This window comes from Pan troglodytes, chromosome 5 (assembly GCF_028858775.2).
Source record: "Pan troglodytes isolate AG18354 chromosome 5, NHGRI_mPanTro3-v2.0_pri, whole genome shotgun sequence".
Classification (NCBI taxonomy): Eukaryota; Metazoa; Chordata; class Mammalia; order Primates; family Hominidae; genus Pan; species Pan troglodytes.
In genome coordinates this window covers 41,703,942-41,730,949 of record NC_072403.2, presented here as the reverse complement: position 1 = coordinate 41,730,949, position 27,008 = coordinate 41,703,942, and the positions used below count along the sequence as shown (strand labels likewise).

Here is a 27,008-nt window from a genome sequence, read left to right as displayed (position 1 = left end):
CATTTTAAATGTAAGTCAAGTCATATATTCGCTAAACGTTGCAGTGGCTCCCTTCAGAATGAATACCAAAGTCCTTACCATGGCCCACACACCACCAAGCAAAGAGAGCTTACTCTTCCTTCTGCTTGGAATCCTCTTCACGTACAACTCCTTCAATTTCTTTAAGTTCTTACCCAGATGTCACTTATCAGGGAACTCTTCCCCTGAACACCTAATGTAATTAGCAAACCGCCACTCTCCAAACACTTATACCTTTATCATATTCACTCAGGTATTTGCTCACTCTTCCTTTCTCCCTGTAACTTTTTTTTTCTCCACAACACTTAACACAATCTAATATTATATGTTTATTTGCTTAATAAGCCTCTCACTAGAATGTACATCATATCACAATAAAGTTTTTCTGGTTTACCGCTGTATCTATATTTAGTACTTAGAACAGTGCCTGGTACAGAGTAGGTACTCAATAAATATTTTAGCAAGTAAATTGTGGAGAAACGTATTGACTCTGTAACAAGTATCACACCGTACAAACATCAAATGCTTGCCAATTTCCTGCCCACACCATGTTTCAGGCTCCAGTGCCTTTATGTTTGGAACACCTTCATGTGTGTTTTCTTACCTATGTGGCACACTTTATTCCGGTGGAGTCTTCTGTTACTTACATCACAACAGAATTAATCTCTCTTCAACTTTTATAATAAGCCTACTCTGTTAATTCATTCACACCCTGTGATAACCCATTAATCCATTCATGAAGGCAGACCCCCTCATGACCCAGTCACCTCTTAAAGGCTTAAAGGTCTCACCTCTTAGTACTGTTAACATTGGACATTAAGTTTCAATATTAGTTTCAAAGGGGACAAACATTCAAACCATAGCAGTGTCTCTGCGTTTAAAATGACTGCGTTCTCGGCTCACCCCTGTAATCCCAGCACTTTGGGAGGCCGAGGCAGGCGGATCACGAGGTCGGGAGATCAAGACCATCCTAGCTAACACAGTGAAACCCCGTCTCTACTAAAAATACAAAAAAAAAAAATATTAGCCAGGCGTTGTGGCAGGCACCTGTAGTCCCAGCTACTTGGGAGGCAGAGGCAGGAGAATGGCGTGAACCCAGGAGGCAGAGCTTGCAGTGAGCCAAGATCGCACCACTGCACTCCAGCCTGGGTGACAGAGCGAGACTCCATCTCAAAAAAAAAAAAAAAAAAAAAAAAAATGACTACGTTCTTTTCAGCCATTCACTCATTCAGCAAACATGCTGGCACATACTCTGATGTAGGCATTAGGACACAGTGGTGAACAATACATGTGTGTTGCACCCCATTGGATTCAGATTGGATCTCACTTCTTGATCTCTTCAGCACATCAGCATCTGGCATTCAGTAATGGAATTTTACATAATTTTTAACGAGCTGTATTATTAAACATACAGTCAACTTTTGAACAACATAGGTTTGAACTACACAAGTCCACTTATGCACAGATTTTTTTAACCAAACAAGGATCGAAAACAATATTCAAGGGATGTGAAATGCACATATATGGAGGGCTGGCTTTTTGTATATTTGAGTTCTGGGCCAACTGTGAAACTTGAGTATGCACAGATTTTATACTCGGAGGATTCTGAAACTAATCCCTGAAGTACACTGATGGACCACTGTACTAAGCTTTTTATTCTTTTTTCTTTTTTTGCTTATCAATCATGCATGTACACAGTGGGGGAGACAGTGAGTTATATAAGCTTTTATTTAAAAATCTGCCTACTTCTTTCACCAGTTTTTCACTCCCCTTAACAGTATTTACCTTTATATCACTAATAAATAACAGGTTATATTAATCCAATTTTGTTTTCAGTGTTACATATTATTTTTTTCCTCCCAGAAAATGGGGCTTATCTAGCACCACAGCACGAATTCCTCATTTCCCCAATGTAATCTAATTTTTGGCTACATGATCATTCCATGTTTATATCATTGAGACTCTAAGGCTATCCTCAGCTGAACTGAGCATATATTATGGTTCCTTTTCCTTTCTACATAACATGTTTCATTTGCTTAGTTTTCTTTGTACTGTTGATCACTTAATTCAATCCCATACTTTTACCCAGTGTTGTAAATACACTTTAATATGTACAGATACATTGAGTGTTCTTTCTACTATTATGTTTCTAAAGCGCTGTGTCCTAGAACCTGGAGTCTTCTAATCTGTATTGATCTGATTGGGTTGCCCTATAGGTCTGCTACATTATGTCATTTGGGATTTCCCTTCACCATCATCCTGGAGATTTATTGTTTTCTCTATATATATGTCCCCTGTTTTCCATGTCTCCTATCTTTCTTGGTTTATGTCATCTTTTTTGTAGAGTACATGCAACAAGCAATAGTTTCCTGAGAAAGGGTGTGAGATTGGGTGGGGGAAGGGTGGGATTTGCACATCTGATAGTCTTTATTCTGCTTTCACTCTCAGTTGGCTTTGTAGAGAATTCTAGGTTAGAAAACATTTTCTTTCAGAATGTCGTTGCTCCATTGTTTTATAGTTTCCAGTTTTGATGGTACTAAAGACCGATGCCATTCTGATTCTTGATCTTTATATGAAACCTTTTCCCCCAGTGGAAGTCTGTAAGATAATTTCATAGTGATATGCCTCACTCAGCCTGTTTTCACCTCTTATACTAAAGATTTGATGTGCACTTTCAACATTGAAACTCTGATTCTTTGGTTTTGCATCTTAATTTTTTTTTTTTAGGTGACAAAGTGTCACAGTTAAAAAGAATGATCTTTCAGAAAGCCATATTTATGAATGAAAAGAAAATGTCTAGTATGTACTTCAAAATCTGGTGTAGGTGTGGTGGCAGGGTTGGGATACAGTTGAAAATAGACTGGCAATGAGTGGTAATTGCTAGGTGACACTAGTATAATAAATGGCATGGGGTTCATGATTCTTTCTAATTTTGTATATATTTGAAATTTTCCATGATAAAAAATAAATGAATAATGAAGGACAAAAAGAAGCTTAGTGTGAGTCATATACAGGAAACAAAATTCAAATATTCAAATGTGATAGGAAAGTGTGGAAGACAATTCTCTAATCCTATTGAAATTTAAAAACAGGGAACAGTATTTGTGAAAAGAGGAAATTACTCAGAGAAAACTTCAGGTAGAAAACTAGTATACACCAGGGCTTCAAAGGGTACTAGATGAAATTTGACCAAAAGAGCAAAAAATACTCTAGGTAGAACATCAACATCCCAATAAAGGCACAGAAAGATACTTATTAAAGACAAGTATAGTAAATTGCAAGGTTAAAGAGTTTGGATTCCTTGGTGTGGTAGCTCACGCCTGTAATCCCAGCACTTTGGGAGGCCAAGGTGGGTGGATCACTTGAGCCCAGGAGTTTGAGTCCAGCATGGGTAACATAGTGAGACCCCATCTTTACTAAAACAATTTTTAAAAAGAAAAAACCTGTTGTTGTTTCCTAGACCTGTGTATATTAAGTTTAGGCTCATTTGTTTGTAAAAATAATTTGGAGTAGCTGTGTGTAAGGCAAAGGATTGTTGGAGCTAATAACATAAAAATGCTGTTTAAGAAATAAGCAAAGTGAGAACTTTGGTTTGGGAAAAACTTCAGAGAGTTTATTTTCATCTCCATTATTAAGCAGTATTGACTTGTTACTTTTTAGAATGAAGTTTAAAATATTGTTTCCTTCATTTTCTCAGCACAAACATTTCACTGAAGATATTCAAACAAGGCAATATCGTTCCTTGGAAGTTCTAATCGGATCTGGCTATAATACCCCTGCTGACATTTGGAGCACGGCATGCATGGTAATGTTTTTTCCCCTTGGCTTTCACTTGTTAAGTGGTACATATCTTGCCCTGTTTGCTAATTTCAGTAAACCAGCAAATTAACTAGCAGAAAAGAACGTAACACAGATGATTTACCATAGGTATTCTAAATTCTATGTCTAGAGAGGTCCGAATTCAAAAACCTGTCTGGCATTTCATTTGGTTACTGCTAAGTTCCTGTTAGGTGAAGGAACCAAAGGTTTCTTACTACAGATTGTTGGGGGGGGGAAATAATGAAAACAACTACTAAGAGGTGTTGTTGGTTTTGATTAGGAGATTACAAGTATCTTTGCATTTTTAGCACTCATCTATTTTCAGACCAAAGAAACCCCTGGAAACTACTTCATTTTGTACAATTCAGCAGCTCCTCAGATACCTTTGCAGCTCCCAAGATGTGAATCCCAATCATTCATAGATTCATAAATGGCTATTTTGCCTCTGGCAAGCAACTGTTCCAGTGGTCAGATTTAGTTGATGATAAATGATTTCCTACTAATATCCTCATGTTGGAATGTGTTACATTGTTTCTTAAAATGTATTATACTCCTTAATATCTTTAATCACCACAATTTCTAATCGTGTTTGTTTACTTGTTTCTCTTCTATGTTGTAAGCCCCATATTGTCAGGAATCATGGCTATTATGTATAACTGTCTGGATTCATTGCCTGACACATTTTGGGTGATTGCTTACAATGTAATTCCGATGCTAACTACCCAGAGTTATCACAGACTTCATAGGTTAAGAGCATGGTTCCCCACAAGATTGCCCTCACTTCAGACACTAACCACAAGCCTCAGGATCCACAAGCCACCTGCACTTCTAATCAACTGGCTACAAATTAAGAGGTTTGCATTACCCCCTCAGAAAGTGCTAAGCTTGCTATAGTTTTATTATAAAGAATACAAATCAGGACACATAGGGGGAAAGTCTGAGAGCGTACTAAATGTGAAGCTTCTGTGTCCTCAGGACTTTCACCCTCCTGGCACATTGATGTGTGTCACCACCGAGGGATGCTCACCCAAGCTTCAAGTATTCAGAGTTTTATTGAGATGTAATTAATTAGGTATTGATTGAATCATTGGCCATGTGATTGAGCTCAGTCTTCAAGCTTTCCCTCCCTTCCCTGGAGGTTGGGAAGTTGGAAAGCCCCAATCTTCTGATCATGTGGTTGGTCTTTCCCGTATGTCCAACTTTCATCTAAAACTATATAGGGGCTGGCCACGGTGGCTCATGCCTGTAATCCCAGCACTTTGGGAGGCCAAGGCAAGTGGATCACTTGAGGTCAGGAGTTCAAGACCAGCCTGACCAACATGATGAAACCCTGTCTCTACTAAAAATTAGCCAGACGTGGTGGTGCATGCCTATAATCCCAGCTACTTGGGAGGCTGAGGCAGGAGAATTGCTTGAACCTGGGAAGCAGAGGTTGCAGTGAGCCAAGATCGCACCATTGCACTCCAGGCTAGGCAACAAGAATTAAACATCGAAAAAACCAACTATATAGGGCCCCAACATGAGTCACTTTGTTAATATAAACTTAGATATGGTCCAAGGGACCCACCATGGATAAAGACACCTAGCACTTGGAAATTCCAAGGGTTTAGAGACTTCCTACCAGGAAAAAGGGACATAGATCAATTTCTTCATTATTCAACAGGGTTTAAAAAATATTTGTATACTACCTAATGAATAAACAGAAACATATTATGCTCTCATTTCAAGTAACATTTAATATTCACAGGCAACTCTGGGAAAAACTTGAGAAAGAGGGCAGATAACAATTCCAACCTGTTTTAAGTCATAGATTTCTTGCTGTCTGCATTCCTGAAAAACTTTGTCTTCAAAGCTAATAGAGATGATACCATGTTGTTAATGTGGCATGACCTTATAGAGCACTTTGTTGTGGCATATTATTGGTTTGTTTTTTTTTTTTTTTTTTCTGAGATGGAGTCTTGCTCTGTCACCCAAGCTGGAGTACAGTGGCGCAATCTTGGCTCACTGCAAGCTCCGCCTCCCAGATTCACGCCATTCTCCTGCCTCAGCTTCCCAAGTATCTGGGACTACAGGTGGCCGCCACCATGCCTGGTTAATTTTTTTGTATTTTTAGTAGAGACGGGGTTTCACCATGTTAGCCAGGATGGTCTTGATCTCCTGACCTTGTGATCCGCCCACTTCTGCCTCCCAAAGTGCTGGGATTACAGGCGTGAGCCACTGCACTGGGCCCATATCATTGGTCTGTAAAGCTGGTGAACTGTCTGAAGTAAGGTTTTAATATTGTTGCACAAAATGAGAGAATATTGGAATAAAATCTCAGGCTTCTTTCTTGCCACACTTTAAAGCTTTGCTTATTGAGGAATTTTATTTGAGTTGATTTGCTATAGAAAATCATAAATGATAGAGATGCCACCAACTATAAAGTGTAGCTGGTTAATAGATGGCATCTGATTTATTAAAATGTGGATTTGCTAAGATGTAGTTTTTAGTAGTGGATTAGTTGTTTACTGTAAGAAAATGACATTTTTTTTTCTTATTCCACATTTCTGTTTTGTTTGGGGGGCAGTAGATCCTGCTTGATATTTAATAAAGTATTTCTAATGTCAGGCTTAAGAAGTAAGGCTGAAAGATAAAGGCGTAATTAATCTCACCTCATAGTTCTGGACCCACTCACATGTCAGAATTTTCTTGACCAAGGAATGGAAGGTACTTACCTGACATGAGACAATATCATGAAAAATTGAGCCCCATTTGATCCTCAAGTTTTTATTTTGCCAGTCGACATAGAAAAACAAAATGTTGCTTTAAATTTGATCATAGAGCAAAAATTCTGGAGTATCGGAAGTGCCTGAAGAGATGGATCATCCTGCATCCAGTGTAATTAATTGATGGAAAGATTAGGACCCTCTCTGAGAGGTAATGAGATGGAACAAGTTGAGATTGCCTCTACATTGATGATTGAGGAATAGTTAGAAGGGCAGTTATAAAAAGGGAAAAGGGGGCCCAGGTGTAGTGGCTTATACTTGTAATTCCAGCACTTTGGGAGGCTGAGGCAGGCAGATTACTTGAGGCCAGGAGTTCGAGGCTAGCCTAGCCAACATGGAGAAACCCTGTCTCTACTAAAAATACAAAAATTAGCTGGCCATGGTGGCACATGCCTGTAACCTCAGCTACTCAGGAGGCTGAGACACAAGAATTGTTTGAACCTGGGAGGCAGAGGCTGCAGTGAGCTGAGATCACACCACTGCACCCCAGCCTGGGCAACAGAGCAAGACTCCATTTCAAAAAAACAAAAAAAAGGGGGAAAGGGGAAAATATTTGTGAAGAACACAACAGTGAGACTCTGTCTCAAAAAAAAAAAAACCAATCTCCGAATGCTGGAGTCAGGACAGGTAGGACCATAACTGGCAGGATGAGATTATCTTCTTCTCTGGCCTTTGAATGCCCTTTCTCCCACTGTGGGAAAGTATGTTTGTAGTCCCCAGTTGTCTTCCTTTTCTGGTAAATTCCTCTTTTGAAGTGATTGCTTTCTGGGATATGTTCCTTTTCTTCACCTTTTGCTCTCTGAAATTCAGGGCAGGATTTGTAGGACTCCCACTGGCACTTGTGAGAGGTTCTAGGAGTATAGCTACACATATTTAGGACATGGGGCGAAGTGCATGTCTTCATAAACCCCAGAAGTTGGCCAATTACTAATCAAGGGAAAGATTAGGGAAAAAACTAGAGAATATGCAGTCATCCCTTAATGTCCTCAGGGGATTGGTTCTAAGACCCCCTGCAGATACCAAAATCCACAGGTGCTCAAGTACTTTACATAAAATGGCATAGTGTTTGCATATAACATATATAACCATATGGCCTCTGTGTACTTAAATTGTTTCTAGATTACTTATAATACCTAATATAAATGCTATGTAAAGTTGTTATACCATATTTTTTTAACTTCTTTTTTTTGTTGTTGTTGTTTCGTTTTGTTTTTTAGGGATGGGGTCTTGCTCTGTTGCCCAGGCTGGAGTGCAGTGGTGTGATCATAACTCAATATAACCTCAAACTCCTGGGTTCAAGGGATCCTCCCACCTCAGTGCCCTGCCCCTTCCCCCCGCCAACGAGTATATAGGCACATGCCTAGGACTATAGGCGTGTGCCACCCACTTGGCTCATTTTAAAATTTTTTTGTAGAGACCAGGTCTTGCTATGTTGCACAGACTGGTCTCAAACTCCTAGCTTCAAACGATCCTCCTACCTCAGCCTCCCAAAGCACTGGAATTACAGGCATGAGTCACTGTGCCTGTCCTTTACTTGTATTTTTATTGTGCTGTTGTTGTTGCTGTTTCTGAATATTTTCAATCTACAGTCAGTTGAATCTGAGCATGTGGAACCTGCAGACACCCAGGGCTGACTAACTTAATTCTTGGTCAGGTGTTTCAGTAAGGGAGTGAATCTTTCAGAAATGGGATCCAAAGGGGTTTATCCGTAACTGTCTTCTCTGTCTAGAACTCTTAAGGCTACTAAAATCCTTAAACTATCAAAATCCAAAGTGTAGTAATTTGACCCAAGAGCTCTTTCTCCATCATCACCAATTCCCAATCTGAGCTGCCTGAATGAAACGGCAGAAATATCTGCAGGTGGTTATAACTTCTAGCACTATGCACAATAGCTCTTTAGATTTCACCAAAGATTGTCACCTTTATTCAACAGCAGTAAGTCACTGGAGGCTGGATTTTGAATGCCATTTTAGTAAGTAATATTTTGAGTTCTTTTTGTACAATTTCCTTATCCTATACAATGAAAGCTATAGGTTTGCTTTTGTTTACTTGTTTTTGCTGCCAGTGTTCCGCTAAACAGAGGTAATACAAACACCAAAAAAAAAACAGAGTATAATCTCATCTCTTTCACAGTTCTGTAATAAAATCACTAGGACCTGTGTCTTTACAGAAGATCCCTGCAGTTGGTATGTGCAGAATCCCAGGCATTGCTCTCAGTGAAGGTAAAGGAGAGCTGGGTATTTGCTGTATTCAAGAGATGGGAGTGATTAAATGCACAGCTCCCCAAGTCAGACATTCTAAACAGGGAAAGAAGCAGGAGGAATTGAGAGAGGCAAGCATTTGTTCCCCAGGAATGATGGAGTTATAGTTAATTAACTGTAGGACCTTCATTGTAACCCCATTGAATAGCACACAATTGAGAGGAAGCCTTTCAGCTTTCACCAGCCAGGGTGCCCTAGATCCCTGGGGCAAGATAGTCTCATTCATAGCTTGTACATGTCAGTTCATATAACTGTATGTTGGCATATTTATTTTAGGCATGCTTTGATTACCGAAGAAAAACTAAAGCTTTAAGTCTATAGCAGTGCCTTGCCCTTATTGTTTACTTTTTGTTTATACCAATTAATGAGAACTTAAATAGATAGGCCCTTCCTCTTAATTGAAAAAGGACTCAGCCCTTGGCCCTCCTCTCTCTTCCTGGGGGATTTCATCAAGTCCCATGATGTCTCTAGCCTCAGTTCATCTCTATACTTAATCCAACTTTTTATGTCCAACTGTCTGCTTGACGACTCCATTTGGATATCTGATAAATATCTCAAATGTAACATTTTCAAAATAGAATGCTTGGTTCACCCTACACATCCTGTTTTTGTAAATTATCCCCCTGTTCACCCAGCCATTCAGACTAAAAGCTTAGAACCTGAACCTTTTAGGTTAATTCTTAATTCTTTTTCCTTTGTCTACACCTAGTCCATCAGCTGTTTCTATGTGTTCTACCTTCAGAATATATCAAATACCGGCTGGGCGCAATAGCTCATGCCTGTAATCTCAGCACTTTGGGAGGCTGAGGTGGGTGGATCACCTGATATCTGGAGTTCAAGACCAGCCTGGCCAACCTGGTGAAACCCTGTCTCTACCAAAAATACAAAAGTTAGCCGGGGTGGTGGCGTGCAACTGAAATCCCAGCTACTCGGGAGGCTGAGGCACGAGAATCGCTAGAACCCAGGAGGCAGAGATTGCAGTGAGCCAAGACTACACCACAGCCTGGGTGACAGAGTGAGACCCTGTCTCAAAAAAAAAAAGAAAAAAAAAAATCCAATACCAACCACTTTTTACTTTTTCCATTAACTCATTATAGCCCATGCCATCATCATTTCGCAAATGGATCAATACAGTGACCTCCTAATTTCCTTTCTCTGCTTCTGTTTTTCTCCCTTCATGTTACATTATCACATAGTGGCCTGAGTGATCTTAAGCGTTAATCAAATCATATTACTTCCCCGTTTTAAATCCTTTAATTGCATCTGTTCCACTCAAAATCCTATTTTCTTTCCCTAGTCTTGTGAAGCTCATACTTACCTTGGACCTTTGGATGTGCTTTCTCCTTCACCTAATGCAGGTCTTTGTTCAACATAATCTCTTTAGAGATATCTTCCTGACTACTTTATTTGAAATAACCCCCACTTTATCACTTTTCTTTGTCACATAGAACTTGTCACTCCCTGAGATACATGGGGTTTTTTGTTGTTGTTGTTTGCTTTCTATATGAGGCAGAGAAATTGTCTATGATTCTTAAATAGGAAAGGGATATGTGCAGTAGACATATATGCATTTTGGAAAAGTTCTTCGGCAATTCTTACGTGCATCTTTGATATAGAACCATTTATTTGCTTTGATTAATATAATTTACAGCTGTGTTAAGACTGGAAAAACTCTACTTTTAAAAATGGAAGTGAGTGGTAGAATGTATTTAGTAACAACAAAAAAGCTAATAACTGAACTCTGGAGTTTCCCAACCATCCTTTTTGATCTGTGGCTATTGTAACCCTCTTTTGGCCTTTCTAGTGCTGAAACATTGCTTCCTTGCTGTTAAGACATCTTTCCTTTGCTTCATTCCCCTGCTGTTGGTTGTTTGCAGAGCACTAAACACTAGGACTGGTTACTTAATTATGTTACTTCTCCATATCTAAGACGAGCAGTAAGTAGACTTCTAAACAAAATTTGAACAAAACTTGGCATATCTGGTTTGAAATGAGTTTCAAAGCCACCTTCAACTTAGTATCTTCATGATTTGAGCAATTAAATATGGTTAGTAACAGAAATGAGGTACGAATGTACTCGTCAGATGTTTCTAGAAACATCGTTATAGTTAAAACTAAATTTCCTTTTTCCCTTTTTTTTCTTTTTTAACTCTTTAATCATCTCCCCATTATCTTCACCCCCCAGTCTCTGTAACCACCATTCTGCTCTCTGCTTCTATGAGTTAAATTGTTTTAGATTTCACATATAAGTGAGAGTGTTGCAGTATTTGTCTTTCTGTCCCTGGCTTATTTCACTTCATATTGTTTTCCAGTTCCATCCATGTCACTGCAAATGACTGAATTTCCATCTTGTTTTTAAGGCTGAATAGTATTCCATTCCATTGTGTATACAAGTTGAATATCCCTAATCTGAAACACTTGGTACCAGTTTCAGTTTGGGGAATTTTTTAGATTTTGCAATATTTGCAGAATACATAATGGCTGAACATTTCAGATCCAAAAATCTAAACTTTGAAATGCTCCAAATGAGCATTTCCTTTGCGTGTCATGTCAGTTTTGGATTTTGGAGCAACCTGTATATACCACATTTTATTGTCTGTTTATCTCATCTGTATAGACTCAACTTAGATTGATTTTAAAATCAACTTAGGTTGATTCCATAACTTGGCTATTGTGAATAGTGCTGCAGTGAACATGGGAATGCAGACATCACTTAGACAAACTGATTTTAAATCTTTGAGGTAAATATCCAGAAGTGGGATTGCTGGATCATATGGTAACTCTATTTTTAGATTTTTAAAGAACCACCATATAGTTTTACATGAGGGTTGTACTAATTTACATTCCCACCAACAGCATTCAAGACTTCCCTTTGCTCCACATCCTCACCAACACTAAATATTTCGTCTTTGTGATAACAGCCATTCTGACAGATATGAAATGATATCTCATTTTGGTTTTAATTTGCATTTCCCTAATGATTAGTGATGTTGAGCTTTTTTTTTTAATAGATCTGTTGGCCATTTGTGTGTCTTCTTTTCAGAAATGTTTATTTAGGTCCTTTGCCTGTTTTTTAATTGGGTTTTTTTGTTTGTTTGTTTTCTTGCTATTGAGTTGAGTTCCATATTATTTTGGATATTAACCCCTATCAAATGTATAGCATGCAAATATTTTTTCCCAACCCATAGGTTATCTCTTCACACTATTGTTTCCTTTGCTGTACAGAAGTTTTTTAGTTTGATGTTATCCCATTTGTCTGTATTCACTTTTGCTCCCTGGGCTTTTGGGGTCAAATCCAAAAAAATCATTGCTCAGACCAATGTCATGTGGGTTTCCCCCTATTTCTTCTGGTAGTTTTTCAGTTTCAGGTCTTATTAAGTCTTTCATCCATTTCGATTTTTGTATTCGGAGTGAGATGAGGGTGGTCCAGTTTCATTCTTTTTATATCCAGTTTTTCCAACACCATTTATTGAAGAGACTATCCTTTTCCCATTCTGTATTCTTGGCAATTTTGTCAAAGATCACTTGACCATACATGCGTGGGTTCATTTCTGGGCTCTCTATATTGTTCCTTTGGTCTATGCGTCTGCTTTTTTTGCCAGGACCATACTGTTTTAATTACTATAGCTTTGTAGTATAGTTTGAAATCAGGTGCTTTGATGCCTCCAGCTTTGTTCTTGTTTTGAGACAGAGTCTCATACTGTCACTCAGGCTGGAGTGCAGTGGCGCAATCACAGCTCTCTTCAGCCTCCGCTTCCTGGGCTGAAGTGATCCTCCCATCTCAGCCTCCCAAATAGCTGGGACTACAGGTGTGCCCCACCACATCCAACTATTTTTGTATTTTTTGTAGAGGTGGGGTCTCCCTGTGTTGCCCAGGCTGGTCTCAAAACTCCTGAGCTCCAGTGATCTGCCCACTTCAGCCTCCCAAAGTGCTGGGATTACAGGCGTGAGCCACCATGCCCAGCCCAGCTTTCTTCTTTGTGCTCATGATTGCCTTGGCTATTTGGGATGTTTTGTGAATCCATGTGAATTTTAGGATGTTTTTTCTATTTCTATGAAAAATAATATTGGAATTGTGATAGGAATTGCATTGAATCTGATAGATCACTTTGAGTAGTACGGACATTTTAACAATAGTAAGGCTGGGCACAGCGGCTCATACCTGTAGTCCCAGCATTTTGGGAGGCCAAGGCAGATGGATTGTGTGAGACCAGCCTGGGCAACATGGCAAAATCCCATCTCTACAAATAATTTAAAAATTAGCCAAGTGTGGTGGTGCATGCTACTTGGGAGGCTGAGGTGGGAGAATCACTTGAGGCTGGGAGGCAGAGGTTACAGTAAGCCAAGATTACACCACTACAGTCCAGCCTGGATCACAGAGCAAGACCCTCTCTCAAAAAATAAAATAAAATAAATCTTCCAAACCATGAACATAAGATATATTTTCATTTATTTGTGTCTTCAATTTCTTTTATCAGCATTTTATAGTTTTCAGTGTACAGGTCTTTTACCTCCATGGTTAAATGTGTTTCTAAGTATTTTTTTTTTGTAGCTATTGTAAATGGGATTGTTCTCTTGGTTTATTTTTCAGATAGTTGTTAGTTTACAGAAATGCTGCTGATTTTTGTGTGTTGATTTTGTATCCTGCAACTTTACTGTATTTGTTTATTAGTCCTAACGGGTTTTTGGTGGAGTCTTTAGGGTTTTCTATATATAGGATCATGTCAGGCCAGGCTTGGTGGCTTCTGCCTGTAATCCCAGCACTTTGGAAAGCTGAGGCAGGAGGATCACTGGAGCTCAGGAGTTGAGACCAGCCTGGATAACATAGCGAGACCCCATTTCTACCAAAAGAAATGAAAAAATTAGCCAGATGTGGTGGCACATACCTGTAGTTTCAGCTACTTGGGAGGCTGAGGAAGGAGGATCACTTGAGCCCTGGAGTTGAGGCTACCGCAAGCCATGATTGTGCCACTGCACTCCATCCTGGATGACAGAGCAAGACTCCGTCTTGCCAAAAAAAAGTTATGTTATCAGCTAACTGACATTTGTACTTCTTTCTTTTCTGTTTGGCTGCCTTTTAATTGCTCTAGTAAGGACTGCCAATACTACAATACTATGTTGAATAGAAGTGGGGAGAGTCTTGTTCTGGATTTTAGAGGAAAAGCTTTCAATTTTTCACCATTGAGTACAATGTTAGCTGTGGCCTTCTTAAATATGGCCTTTATTGTGTTGAGGTACATTCCTTCTATACCTAATTGTGTGAGCATTTTTATCATGAAAGGATGCTGAATTTTGTCACATGCATTTTCTCCATCTAATAAGATGATCATATGGTTTTTGTCTTTTTTTGGCAGTAGCAGGGGCAGTTTGAGACAGATTGCTGTTAGTTCTTCGTTATATGTTTGGTAGAATTCAGCAGTGAAGCCATCAGGTCCTGGGCTTTTCTTTGATGGGAGACTTCTTATTACAGATCTAATCTCTTGTTTCTATTTCTTCATGGTTCAATCTTCGTAGGTTATATTGTCAAGGAATTTTTCCATTTTTTCTGGGTTATCCAATCTGTTGCCATGTGATTGTGCATAGTAGTCTCTTATCCTTTGTAGTTCTGTGGTATTCATTATAATGTCTCCTCTTTCATTTCTTCATTTCTGATTTTTTTCGTCTTTTTTTTTTTTTGGAGACATGGTCTCACTCTGTCACGCAGGACGCAGGTTGGAGTGCAGTAGTACAATCTCGGCTCACCCTCCTGAGTAGCTGGGACCACAGGCATGTGTCACCATGCCTAGCTAATTTTTTTGTATTTTTGGTAGAGACGGGATTCACCATGTTGCCCAGGCTGGTCTCGAACTCCTGAGCATGAGTGATCCACCTGCCTCAGCCTCCCAAAGTGCTGGGATTACAGGCATGAGCCACTGCGCCTGGCCTATATTCAAATTTTTATACAACATATCTTTAGATTTTTTTTTTTTCTTAAGAGATGGGATCTCACTGTATTTCCCAGGCTGGTCTTGAACTCCTGGGCTCAAGCAATCCTCCCGTCTTGGCCTCCCAAAGTGCTGGGACTACAGGTGTAAGCCACCCTACCTGGCCTCTTTAGAAATTTTTTATCTTTCTAAACTGAAACTCTATATACCATTGAAGAAAAACTCCGTGTTTCCCTTTTCCCCTATTCTTTGGCAACCTTTTTAATTTAAAACAGACTTTATTGTTCCAGCCTCCAGCCCTGCTCTGGAATTTTACTTCCCTTTGGTATGGATTGTTGAAGACAGGAAATTTGAATCATCTGTTAATTCCTTTTTTCTAAAATAACATTTCCAGCACTTCGGCCTTTCTTAATGTGGTCAAACCTGGGGTCAAGATAAGGGCCCTTAAGTTAATACATTGAGCACACCTGCATCTCTGCAGAAGGCCAAGCATCAGGACTCTGACTTGTCTTCCTCACTTTGAGACAGCCATTGGCCAGCCCATTGATACAGATGATGGACATGTTACTTTATAGAAACAGCTCTTACCTGAAACTCCTCATTTTCTGTTTGGTAATCACTCCTTGGCGTTCTGACCACACACAACCATGTTGCTTATGAAATGCTAGATTGCCCCTCAAGCTGTGTCAGTATTCCTTTCTGCTACCTGGAGTTTGCAATTTACTTCTGGATCTGAATGTAATTAGTCTGTTTAAATTGTCATTGTTTTAACTTTTCCATGCATTTCATGCTATCTTCTAAGCCATTCTTCTCAAAGGCAATAGTCTAGAGAAGGTTAACAAAGGATGGTACACTGGTTTTATTTGGGTTTGTTTCTTAATAGACTTTATTTTTTAGAGCAGTTTTAGGTTCACAGAAAAATTGAACAAAAAGTACAAATAAGTTTTATATGCTCCCCACACACAGAGCCTCCCCAACTGTCGATCTGCTGCTCCAGAGTGATACATTTGTTACAAACAATGAACCTACATTGGCACATCATTATTAACCAAAGTCAGTAGTTTACATTTCATTTCACTCTTTTAGAAGTTTTGACAAATGTGTCTATCATTATTATATACAATATCGTTTCACTGCTCTAAAACTCCTCTGTGCTCTGCCTATTCATCCCTCCCGTCCCCCACTCGCTGGCAACCACTGATATTTTTATTGTCTCCATAATGTCAAATAGTTGGAATCATACAGTATGTAGCCTTTTTAGATTGGGTTCTTTCACTTAGTAATATGTATTTAAGGTTCCTCCATATCTTCACGGCTTAATAGCTCATTTCTTTTTAGCACTGAAGAGTATTTCATTTTCTGGCCTCCTGAATAGCTGGGACCACAGGCATATAGCACTGCCGCGGCTGGCTCTGTGTTTTTTGTTTTTTGTTTTTAACTTTAATTTCAGTATTTTTACTGAACTCTATATATGAGTCCATGAGATTTTTTTTTAAAGTACTGGTATCAGGAATGATTGACAAGTTTTGGTGAATAAGAATCATGATTTGTTTCTCTGTTGCTTTGGGACTATAAACCTCGGGACAACTCAGGGTAGAACAAGTATCTGCTCTATCACTGTGGTTCAGTTTCTTAATAAACAAATGAAATGTAAAATAAGCAATGCCAAGCAAGAAGCCATAGCACTGCTGACATTTAGAGATAGTATTTGATTCCTAAACCTATCCTGAAACTTCTGGTTTTGTGGTCTCCCTCTGGACGGTAGTACAGTTTTGAGAAAGGCTGTTCTGTCATGAAACTGCAGAAACTGACACTGGTGAGCCACCAGGATCTAAACTTGGGTCTAAATTGAGAATATGCCCCAACTAAGTCCTGGACTCTACAGTTCTTGAGGTTGTTTGGACTGCTTAGTACCATTGATTTAATCAAAATTGACCTATGACTAGCGCTTATTTTATAACTGTGCTTCCCTATCAATAAGGTCATTTTTAAAAACTGCTGTTGGCCGGGCGTGGTGGCTCACACCTGTGATCCCAGCACTTTGGGAGGCCGAGGCAGGCGGATCACGAGGTCAGGAGATCGAGACCATCCTGGCTAACATGGTGAAACCCTGTCCTACTAAAAATACAAAAAATTAGCCGGGCTTGGTGGCGGGCGCCTGTAGTCCCACCTACTGGGGAGGCTGAGGCAGGAGAATGGCATGAACCTGGGAGGCGGAGCTTGCAGTGAGCCGAGATCGTGCCACTGCACTCCAGCCTAGGCAACAGAGTGGGACTCCGTCTCAAAAAAAAAAGAAAAAGACCTGTTCTTCTCATGAATAATAACTTAGAATCACCTTAATATCCAGGTATGCCCCTTTCCAGCCAAAAAAGGGAAACTCAGGAGGGCTGAATTGCTAGGGTTTAGGGTGGGGAGGTTTGGGCATGAAATAACCCATATGTTAGTATTTACTGAGTCTTTGCTGTTTTCTCCATTTTATTAAGATAGGGATGTGGAAGGAATGCTTTAGGAATAATCTTAAGTTTTTTTTTTTTTTTTTAATGATCTGTAAGTTTTCCCAAGGGAACAAGAGTTACTTCATATTGGGCCAAATAGCAATCAGCTTTCCAAAGGCCTTCTTTTCTTTTGTGCTTTCATATACTGTCCTCTTTTTTTTTTAGGCCTTTGAACTGGCCACAGGTGACTATTTGTTTGAACCTCATTCAGGGGAAGAGTACACTCGAGATGAAGGTGAGTCCCCTTAACCATGGATGTGTGTGCGTGGTATTTACACTTTCCACATTTAGCTAACATCATTTGTTAGTACCGAAGAGCCTTAGTCTTGTTAGTGTGCAAAACATATGTAAATCCCAGAAAAGTTAGAAATATAAAAGACATTTTATATTAGGTTTTTAGATATTTTCTGAAAGATACTAAAGAGCTCTGTCAGAGTCAAAAGGCCACAGTTCACCTAAAACTTCTGTGTGCTGGACAATTTTTTCTTCAACATCTAGTTATCTTCCTTTCTGTATATATCAGTGGTTCATTCTTTACCCAGTTTTTTACCTGCTCATCAACCTGTTGCTCAATTATGCCTCCAAATTTATTTAGAGGTCAGTTATTTTAATATACACACACTACTTGAATGCAGAGACTATATCCTATTTCTATAAATTCTGCCAAAATTTAGCATTCTTTTTTCCCTTTTCTGAATATAAAACTAATTTTTTCTTCTTTGGAATTCCATTTTAAAACAAAGTAGAATGGATTTACATGTTGTGGTAGCCAGTGGGAAAAGCCTAGGCTGCCAGTTACTTTGTCTGAGAGACTGTGGAAGCAGCAACTGTGTGTGTCTGATTTTTCTATTATGATGGCATCCAGATAACTAAATGAGTTAATAATTTGAATGAACAAACAAAATGGTTTTGTGATTTTTTTTTTTTTTTTTTTTTTTTTTTTTGAGACGGAGTCTCACTCTGTCGCCAGGCTGGAGTGCGGTGGTACGATCTCGGCTCACTACAACCTCCACTTCCCTCGTTCAAGCGATTCTCCTGCCTCGGCCTCCCGAGTAGCTGGGACTACGGGCTTGTGCCACCATGCCCAGCTAATTTTTGTATTTTTAGTAGAGACGGGGTTTCACCATGTTGGCCAGGATGGTCTCTGTCTCTTGACCTCGTGGTCCACCCACTTCAGCCTCCCAAAGTGCTGGGATTACAGGCGTGAGCCACCACGCTCAGCCAAGAAAATGTTTTATACAGTTGAGGCAGCTTATGTTTTATTTGTAGGATTAATGAGGATTATTTTGAGATATCACTACAGCATCTACCCTCCCAATGTAGAGAGCATGTTCTTTACTTTTTGTGCTTTCCTTGAGTCTTTGGGAACGCATATTTCATGCTGTATGGAACCAAGAGTGCTCTTTGTTTCTCAAAATGTGGTCTTCTGGGATATTAATAGGTAATGTTAGTAGGACCTGCTAATATTCCTAATGAATACCATTTGGAAAATGCTATGCTATGTAATTCCCATGAATGCCTATTTAAGTGGGTAGAGTTTGGACATATTTTGTATATATAAGCCCCATGTTAGAGGATACTATAATTACTACTTGATTTTACCTACTCTCTGCTTGCTGTTTTTCTGGGTTATAGGTTTAGGGTTATAGGCTTACAGTGTTTGGGGTTATAGGCCTAGAGACTACCTACTATGTTTGTTTGGGAGGGTAATTAATTTTTTTTCCCTTTACTTCCCTAGATTCTCCATAAATGGTAGTGTGTGGTACAGAACACATATAGTGGCTAGAATTATATCGGGTGTTACTTTATGCTACCAAACCTGAAAATTTTAATACATATGCAGAGTCCCAAATAAGGGGACAAGGAAAAACCATCTTCCCTAGATGTTTAGATTCTAATTTATTCCATCCTATACCAGTTAGTACTAATAGTCCTTAGGTCAAACATCAGCCCCACCGGTGCTGTTCTGCTGCAGTTTGGCCTATAAGAGCAGGAACAAGCAAACCCTTACCCCTGACTAGTGTGTACATAGTTTGTTACGAGTCGTGGTAGGACAGAAGCCTGAGTACCATGTCCTCTACTCTGGCTTTCCACAGCCCTAACTCATGGGATAATACCTGATAATTTTATCTGTCAAGTATATCAATCCTATCATAAGCCAAAATAGGTTGCAAGAATTAAGTGTAAAGTAACAATTTCAAGGGAATTCCTTGGTATAGGAAAAATATTTAAAGAACCAATATTTTACTTGGAAGTTTACTTAAGTTTCTAAGAACTTTAAGAAGCTCTCTTAGAAATTATAGTCTAAGTTTTTCCTTAGTATTCTTATTTTTGTTATTGTTAATGGTAAAAACACATTTGCAGGTCCTGCCAAAAACCAGCAGAAAATTCTTGGCATGCAGGTACTTGTTACCAAACCATAAATTCAGTCAAAACTGCTCAAAGGTTGTAGGGAAGTCATAAATGTGAAGTCCCCTTTAAATGACACCACTAACTCCTTTACATGAGAAAGATAAAACCTGAAACCTTCACAAATTCCCAGATAATATGGACGTCTCTAGCATGTTATTTCCCCTATAAGATACATAACTGGAAGTTTAAACCTTAATGATTCTGTAACTACACGATAAAAGTATTTTATAAAGCTTTTTTTCTGGCCAGGAGTATTATGCCTGGGTGTGGTGGTTCACGCCTGTAATCCCAGCACTTCAGGAGGCTGAGGTGGGTGGATCGCTTGAGCCCAGGAGTTTGAGACCAGCCTGGGCAACATGGCAAAACCCCATCTCTACAAAAAATACAGGCCAGGCACAGTGGCTCACACCTGTAATCCCAGCATTTTGGGAGGCCAAGGCGGCAGATCACTTGAAGTCAGGAGTTCAAGACCAGCCTGGCCAACATGTGAAACCCTGTCTCTACTACAGATACAAAAATTAGCTGGACCTGGTGGTATGCACCTGTAATCCCAGCTACTCAGGAGGCTGAGACACAAGAATCACTGGAACCCAGGAGGTGGAGGTTGCAGTGAGCCGAGATCATGCCATTGCACTCCAGCCTGGCGACAGAGCAAGACTCCATCTCAAAAAAAAAAAAAAGTTTTATATTCTTAATTTCTGTCACCTGCAGAGAGAGAAAAAAAAAGGGGGGGCAGTAGATCTACCTGAGGTGTGTGTACTGGTTGGTCCCAGACTCACCTCCTGGTTAAGAGGCTGCATGCCTCCCTGGTTGTGCTCATGGTCCATATTCATACTGTGACATTTACAGATCATCAAGTAGCTATACTTTAAAATGTTTGTGCTAATCTTTACTTTTAAAAAGTGATTTTAGGAAGAAATTAAAAGCTTTAGACAAGACATAAGATCATTGGTTTTCATTTGAGTTTTAGCTCATATTAGCCCTGAAGTTTCAAGTTAGGCCGTTCATGCTTTTTGAAGTTCTATTTTCTCATCTTTAAAATGGGGTATCAGCCAGGTGGTGGCTCAGGCCTGTAATCCCAACACTTCGGGAGGCCAAGGCAGGAGGATTGCTTGAGCCCAGGAGTTTGAGACCAGCTTGGCAGTATGCCAAGACCTCATCTCTACAAAAAATGTTTTAAGTCAGCCAGGTGTGGTGGCACATGCCTGAAATCCCAGCCACTGGGGAGGCTGAGACAGAATGATCACAAATAATAGTTCTAGAATGCCTAACACATATTTGGACAGTTTTTTATCTTGCCTAAAGAACCTACCTGAACCTAGATATATAGACAAAATAGAAGTAAAGATGAAGATAAGCCTCCAAAATCCAGAATGGGACTTGCCAGACACTATTGGGTGACCAACCACCTGAAATAATTCTTGGCCTTCCCAGTCAGTCTTCCTTCAGTATCCTTGGTTTTATTTGTAGTTACTTTTAAACAGCTAGTCCTTGAAAAAGCTATTCATAGAAAAACCTCTTTTACAGCTTGTCCTTGATCTGTTCTTCTTACCCTTCTATTTTAGACCACATTGTGCACATTATAGAGCTGATAGGCAGAATTCCAAGACGCTTTTCCCTCAGTGGGAAATATTCACAAGACTTCTTCAATCACAGAGGTAGTATTGTTACATGAGTTTTAATGTAGGACCCAGGGATACTTCAGGAAGCAGAGCATTCACACCAAGATTGTTTTTAGTTATCACTGAATCCACAAAAATTTGACTTTGTGAATTCTCCATTAGATGGATAGAGTCTTCCTCTTCCCATTTAGGATAGAAAGCAAGCCTGATAGGCTTTACAAAGAGATGTGCATGCTACTCCTTCTGCTATTTTCTAGAGCTGCATTTGTTACTCTTGTTACGGATCTTTTTTTTCCCCCCTCTTGAAATGTTCGAAATATACAGATCACATTGCATTGATCATAGAACTTCTGGGGAAGGTGCCTCGCAAGCTCATTGTGGCAGGAAAATATTCCAAGGAATTTTTCACCAAAAAAGGTAAAGTAAATGTGTTCCCAGACATTAAGGAGGCAGAAGTGTTTAAAAATGAAGAGGTAAGCACATATTCCCAATGTCCTACAGAATGATGGGCCTGCCTTGAATGCTAACCTGTGACTTAGCAAAGAGGTAAAAAAGAGGTAAAAAAAGTGGTCAAGAGCAGAGACTGAGCCGGGCGCGGTGGCTCATACCTGTGATCCCAGCACTTTGGGAGACCAAGGTGGGCGAATCACAATATCAGGAGTTTGAGAACAGCCTGGCCAACACGGTGAAACCCCGTCTCTACTAAAAATACAAAAAATTAGCTGGGAATAGTGGCGGGCGCCTGTAATCCCAGCTACTCAGGAGGCTGAGACAGGAGAATCACTTGAATCTGGGAGGCGGAGGTTGCAGTGAGCCAAGATCGCACCATTGCCCTCCAGCCTGGGCAACAAGAGCGAAACTCTGTCTCACAAAAAAAAAAAAAAAGCAGAGACTGGAGCCAGGCATGGTGGCTCACGCCTGTAATCCCAACACTTTGGGAGTCCAAGGCAGGAGGATCACTTGAGTCTAGGAGTTCAAGACCAGCCTGGGCAGCACAGGAAAACCCCGTCTCTACAAAAAAATTTTTTTAATTAACTGGGCATGGTGGTACACACCTGTGGTCGCAGCTACTCCAAAGGCTGGGGTGGGAGGATCACTTGAGCCTGGGAGGTCAAGGCTGCAGTGAGCCATGATTGCCACTGCACTCCAGCATGGGCAACAGAGCAAGATCCTGTCTCGGGGAAAAAAAAGAGCAGAGACTGGAGCCAGACTGTCAAATCCTGGCTACTCCACTAGCCATGTGACCTTTGACAGGATCTAACTGTGCCTCAGTTTGCTGATTTCTTAATGGAGATAATAATAATGTATACTTCTTACTAACAGTTAATATGTATAGTGCCTGCATGCAGTTGGTTGATTACTTCTATAGCACTTCTGAAAAATGGGCAAATTTTTTGCTGGCGTTTGGTCTAAGAACTGCCTCTACCAAAGGGCAGGTAATTTAAGCTTCTTACATAAGGGCAGGGACTACATCTCACTCATCTTTGCATCCCAGTGACACCTAACACAGTCACTCGAAGTACATTAGTCATACAAACGAACTTCACACTTTTTAGTTTTATGTATTTGTTATTACAAAAAAAACCACAAAAACAAAACTTCCAATTTTTGACTTGATAATATATTTCTTAAGCATTGCAAAAAAAACCTGAAATGTGAAAACCTGACCTAGAAGCATCTAGGAAATGGTCTGGTTTTTCTACCCCCATTGTGCCATGGTTCCCTTTTTCCTCACAACTTCTACAGAAGTGCTGAGAAAAATGACTTTTCTCAATCCTTGGCAGGAGCCATCCTCAGAAACATTACCCTTTCTTAAACCTCTTTTTAGGTGGGAAAATTGTAAAATGTTTCATAAGAGTTCCTCCTCATGTGCAGTCAGATTAAGGCATGTGTGTTTACCAGGTAGGTAATCAAATAGGCACTCACTGCTCACAAAAGAGACTTGAAATTTTTATGTTTAAAAAAATTATTATTATTATTGAGACAGGGTATCACTCTGTCACCCAGGCTGGAGTACAGTGGCACGATCTTGGCTCACTGCAACCTCCACCTCCCAGGTTCAAATGAACCTCCTGCCTCAACCCCCCAAGTAGCTAGGACCACAGGCATGTGCCACCATATACAGCTAATTTTTTTGTATTTTTGGTAGAGGCAGGGTTTCACTATGTTGCCCAGGCTGGTCTTGAACTCCTGAGCTCAAGTGATCCACCCAACTCAGCCTCCCAAAGTGCTGGAATTACAGGCATGAGCCACTGTGCCTGGCCAACTTAAAATTTTAAAGCAGCATTTGCCTTAGCTATTAATAATTGACTATCTTTTAAAAAGTTGTCACTTCAAAGAAGCAATTAGGTTGATACTCCAGTATAGTGTAGAGCAGCGGTCCCCAATCTTTTTGGCACCAGGGACTGGTTTTGTGGAAGACAGTTTTTCCATGGACGGGGGGGTGGGGGTTGGTTTGGAGATAAAACTGTGTCACCTCAGATTGTCAGGCATTAGGTTCTTTTATGGAACATGCAACCTAGGTCCCTACTGCAGTTCACAGTAGGATTCACGCTCCTATGAGAATCTAATGCAGCCACTGATCTGACAGGAGGTGGAGCTTAGGCAGTAATGCTTGCTGGCCCACCACTGACCTGCTGCTGTGCAGACCTGACAGACCGCAGACTGGTACCATAGAGGGTATTGGTATAGAGTTGGGGACCCCTGGTATAGAGTATATGAAGCTGTTGTATCTGAAAGCTGTGTAGGATTTGGGGGTTTTTTTGTTGCTTTTATCCATGCTTGACATGATGTTTTAACTTTACTACCTCACTGTAAAGCAACATTTACTAAACTATTGAGCACATACACAAAAAAAGAGTATAAGCAAATTATTCTCGGTATGTGGTACTAGAGTGTCTCTGCACACCATATAAGACCATGTTGAAGACATAGGCATTTCATGTTTATTTTAGTAGTAAATACCTAGTTCTTGATTGTCACACCCAGTTTGACTGGGACCAAAAAAATCCTAGAATAGGGGAGAAAACAAATTACCTTAAATTTTTGGAGCCGTATGAAGAATAGAGGCACTTCTTTCTGAGGCATATGTCAGAAAAGAAATGCTTTGTGAATGAAGGATTAGATTCTGATTGCAAAATTTGATTCCTCATAGACTACATGGGTTAGTTTGTGGGTTTCCACAAGAGTACCTTGTCATTTGTCTGTGTTGATCAGTGGCTTTTTCTATACTGTCTTCACTGCAGGTGACCTGAAACATATCACGAAGCTGAAACCTTGGGGCCTTTTTGAGGTTCTAGTGGAGAAGTATGAGTGGTCTCAGGAAGAGGCAGCTGGCTTCACAGATTTCTTACTGCCCATGTTGGAGCTGATCCCTGAGAAGAGAGCCACTGCCGCCGAGTGTCTCCGGCACCCTTGGCTTAACTCCTAAGCCCCTGCCCAGCACCACAGCAGAGATCACACACTGACCCTCCGCCCTTCCCCTCCAAGCATTTTCCTCTTCCCTTTTCAGGGTGAAGCTCTTCCTTCAAGAGTTTCTAGATCTTGTTTTTTTTTTAATCCAACATGTTCATTTGGGTTTGCTTACTTGACCCTGTGGAGATCCCCACAGCCATTGGGCATCCTAGGTGAATTTGGCCTTGGTTGGGCTCTGCCAAAGACTAATGGACTAAAATGTGAAACAGCCTCTTGCCCTGTACCTTTCCTTCCCATTAGGACATCCTTTAAATTATAAGCATCCTTTTTGAAAAGAGCTATGAAGGTGTATGAGCCCATCCTTTTATTCATTGACTCTAAGAGTCAAATTTTCTAGTGCATATCCTATTGCCAGCATAAGGATGAGGAGGGGGAAAGGGTCTTAATTCTATGTACAGCAGAGACATTAAACTTGCTGTGTCCGGGCTGCATCATCTTCCTGGACTGTTTCTGTTGTTCTCTGTGTTCACATTTTTTCCTGCAACTTTTAAGCTACTGTCTTTTTTAAATAGCTATATGAACACCAAATTTGGGTACCATTTTATCACTGTTCAAAGCACTGTCAAATTCCTTTCATCCTTTAATAGTTAAGATCTTTGAATCTTCAGTCTGATTTTTAATGTAAGCAAAAACAGAACCATTGAATAGTAATTTCTTGAGAACCTCAGGTGTTCTATAAACAGTCCTTTCTTGTATGTCTTCTATTACCCTAAGACCAGAGTTATTTTGGTTGGTTGTTTTGTTTTATTTTTTGTTTTTGTATCCATGGCTGGCACTTTACTCATTGCACTTGAGTTTATTGCCCCATAACTAAAGGATCAGGATGATGGTAGAACGGAGATCTGGGTTTCAGAGCTTTCCCGTTTAAGAAAAATAGATCTTGAGATTCTGATTCTTTTCCAAACAGTCCCCTGCTTTCATGTACAGCTTTTTCTTTACCTTACCCAAAATTCTGGCCTTGAAGCAGTTTTCCTCTATGGCTTTGCCTTTCTCATTTTCTCAGAGGCGCGAGTCTTTAATATAACCCCAAATGAAAGAACCAAGGGGAGGGGTGGGATGGCACTTTTTTTTGTTGGTCTTGTTTTGTTTTGTTTTTTGGTTGGTTATTTTTTAAGATTAGCCATTCTCTGCTGCTATTTCCCTACATAATGTCAATTTTTAACCATAATTTTGACATGATTGAGATGTACTTGAGGCTTTTTTGTTTTAATTGAGAATAGACTTTGCAATTTTTTTTTAGGATGAGCCTCTCCTAGACTTGACCTAGAATATTACATATTCCTCCAGTAATACTGAAGAGCAAAAGAGAGGCAGGATTGGGGTCACAGCCGCTTCTTCAGCATGGACCAAGTGGGCCTTGGGGATTGCAGCGTTCTCGAAGTGGCTGTAGGACTCGAATTTACAGAAAGCCACAGAGGTGCAACTTGAGGCTCTGCTAGCAAGCCACCAGTGAGGCTATTGGGTAACCACCTTTCTATACAGGAGATTGGAATCTACTTTGTCATTTATCCACCACAGTGACAAAGGAAAAGTGGTGCCGTTATGCAATCCATTTAACTCATAAACATATTACTCTGAGTAACTGGCCAGCCATTCATCGGATCCTTCACTGGGTACTCCTGAAATCAGACATGTTCCTGTAGAAAGAATTTTAAGTTAGGCTTTCTATGCACCTATCAAGAATCAAGAGAATAGATTGTATCAAACAACGGCAGGGAAATCCTTCAGCAATTCTAATCCACTTTGGGTTTTCAGCTGTTTTTACATCTAAAGCAATAGACTAGAACTGAATTATCTTCTACATAGTAAAATCACAATTGTGGAATTACAGGAATTCTGGTGATATTAAGGTGAAATAACAAAACACAAAAGGCCCTATTTTAACAGTTGATGTGACAGTAAGTTTTAATAGAACCTGTAACTTCATTTTGGAAATGCTTCTCCACCAAATAAGGGCTTTTTCCCCTATTTAAGGAGCCAGATGGATTGAAAGATGTGGAAATAGGCAGCTGTAGCATAGATCTTGATCTTCCAGGTACCCCATGTACCTTTATTGAGCTTAATTATAATACTGTCAAATTGCCACGATCTCACTAAAGGATTTCTATTTGCTGTCAGTTAAAAATAAAGCCCTAAATACATTTTTATTCTTTCTACTGAGGGCATTGTCTGTTTTCTTTGTAAATGCCGTACAATAAACAAATTATTTAATAACCTA

The 27,008-nt window shown here is 39.9% G+C and overlaps 1 protein-coding gene across 5 annotated transcripts in view; it reads left to right on the top strand.

Annotated features, from left to right (window-relative positions):
• SRPK1 (SRSF protein kinase 1) overlaps nt 1–27,008 on the top strand; it is an 87,313-nt gene extending 60,305 nt beyond the window's left edge. For 4 of the 5 annotated variants that reach the window (XM_001172595.5, XM_009451126.5, XM_063812401.1 and 1 more), the window contains 4 exons: nt 3,716–3,823; nt 17,448–17,517; nt 21,641–21,733; nt 24,562–27,008. In XM_001172595.5, the coding sequence (XP_001172595.3) occupies nt 3,716–3,823; nt 17,448–17,517; nt 21,641–21,733; nt 24,562–24,746 (456 nt within the window). In that variant the 3' untranslated portion in view covers nt 24,747–27,008. The remainder of the gene's footprint in view (nt 1–3,715; nt 3,824–17,447; nt 17,518–21,640; nt 21,734–24,561) is intronic. The other variant, XM_054685729.2, reaches the window with a different exon arrangement.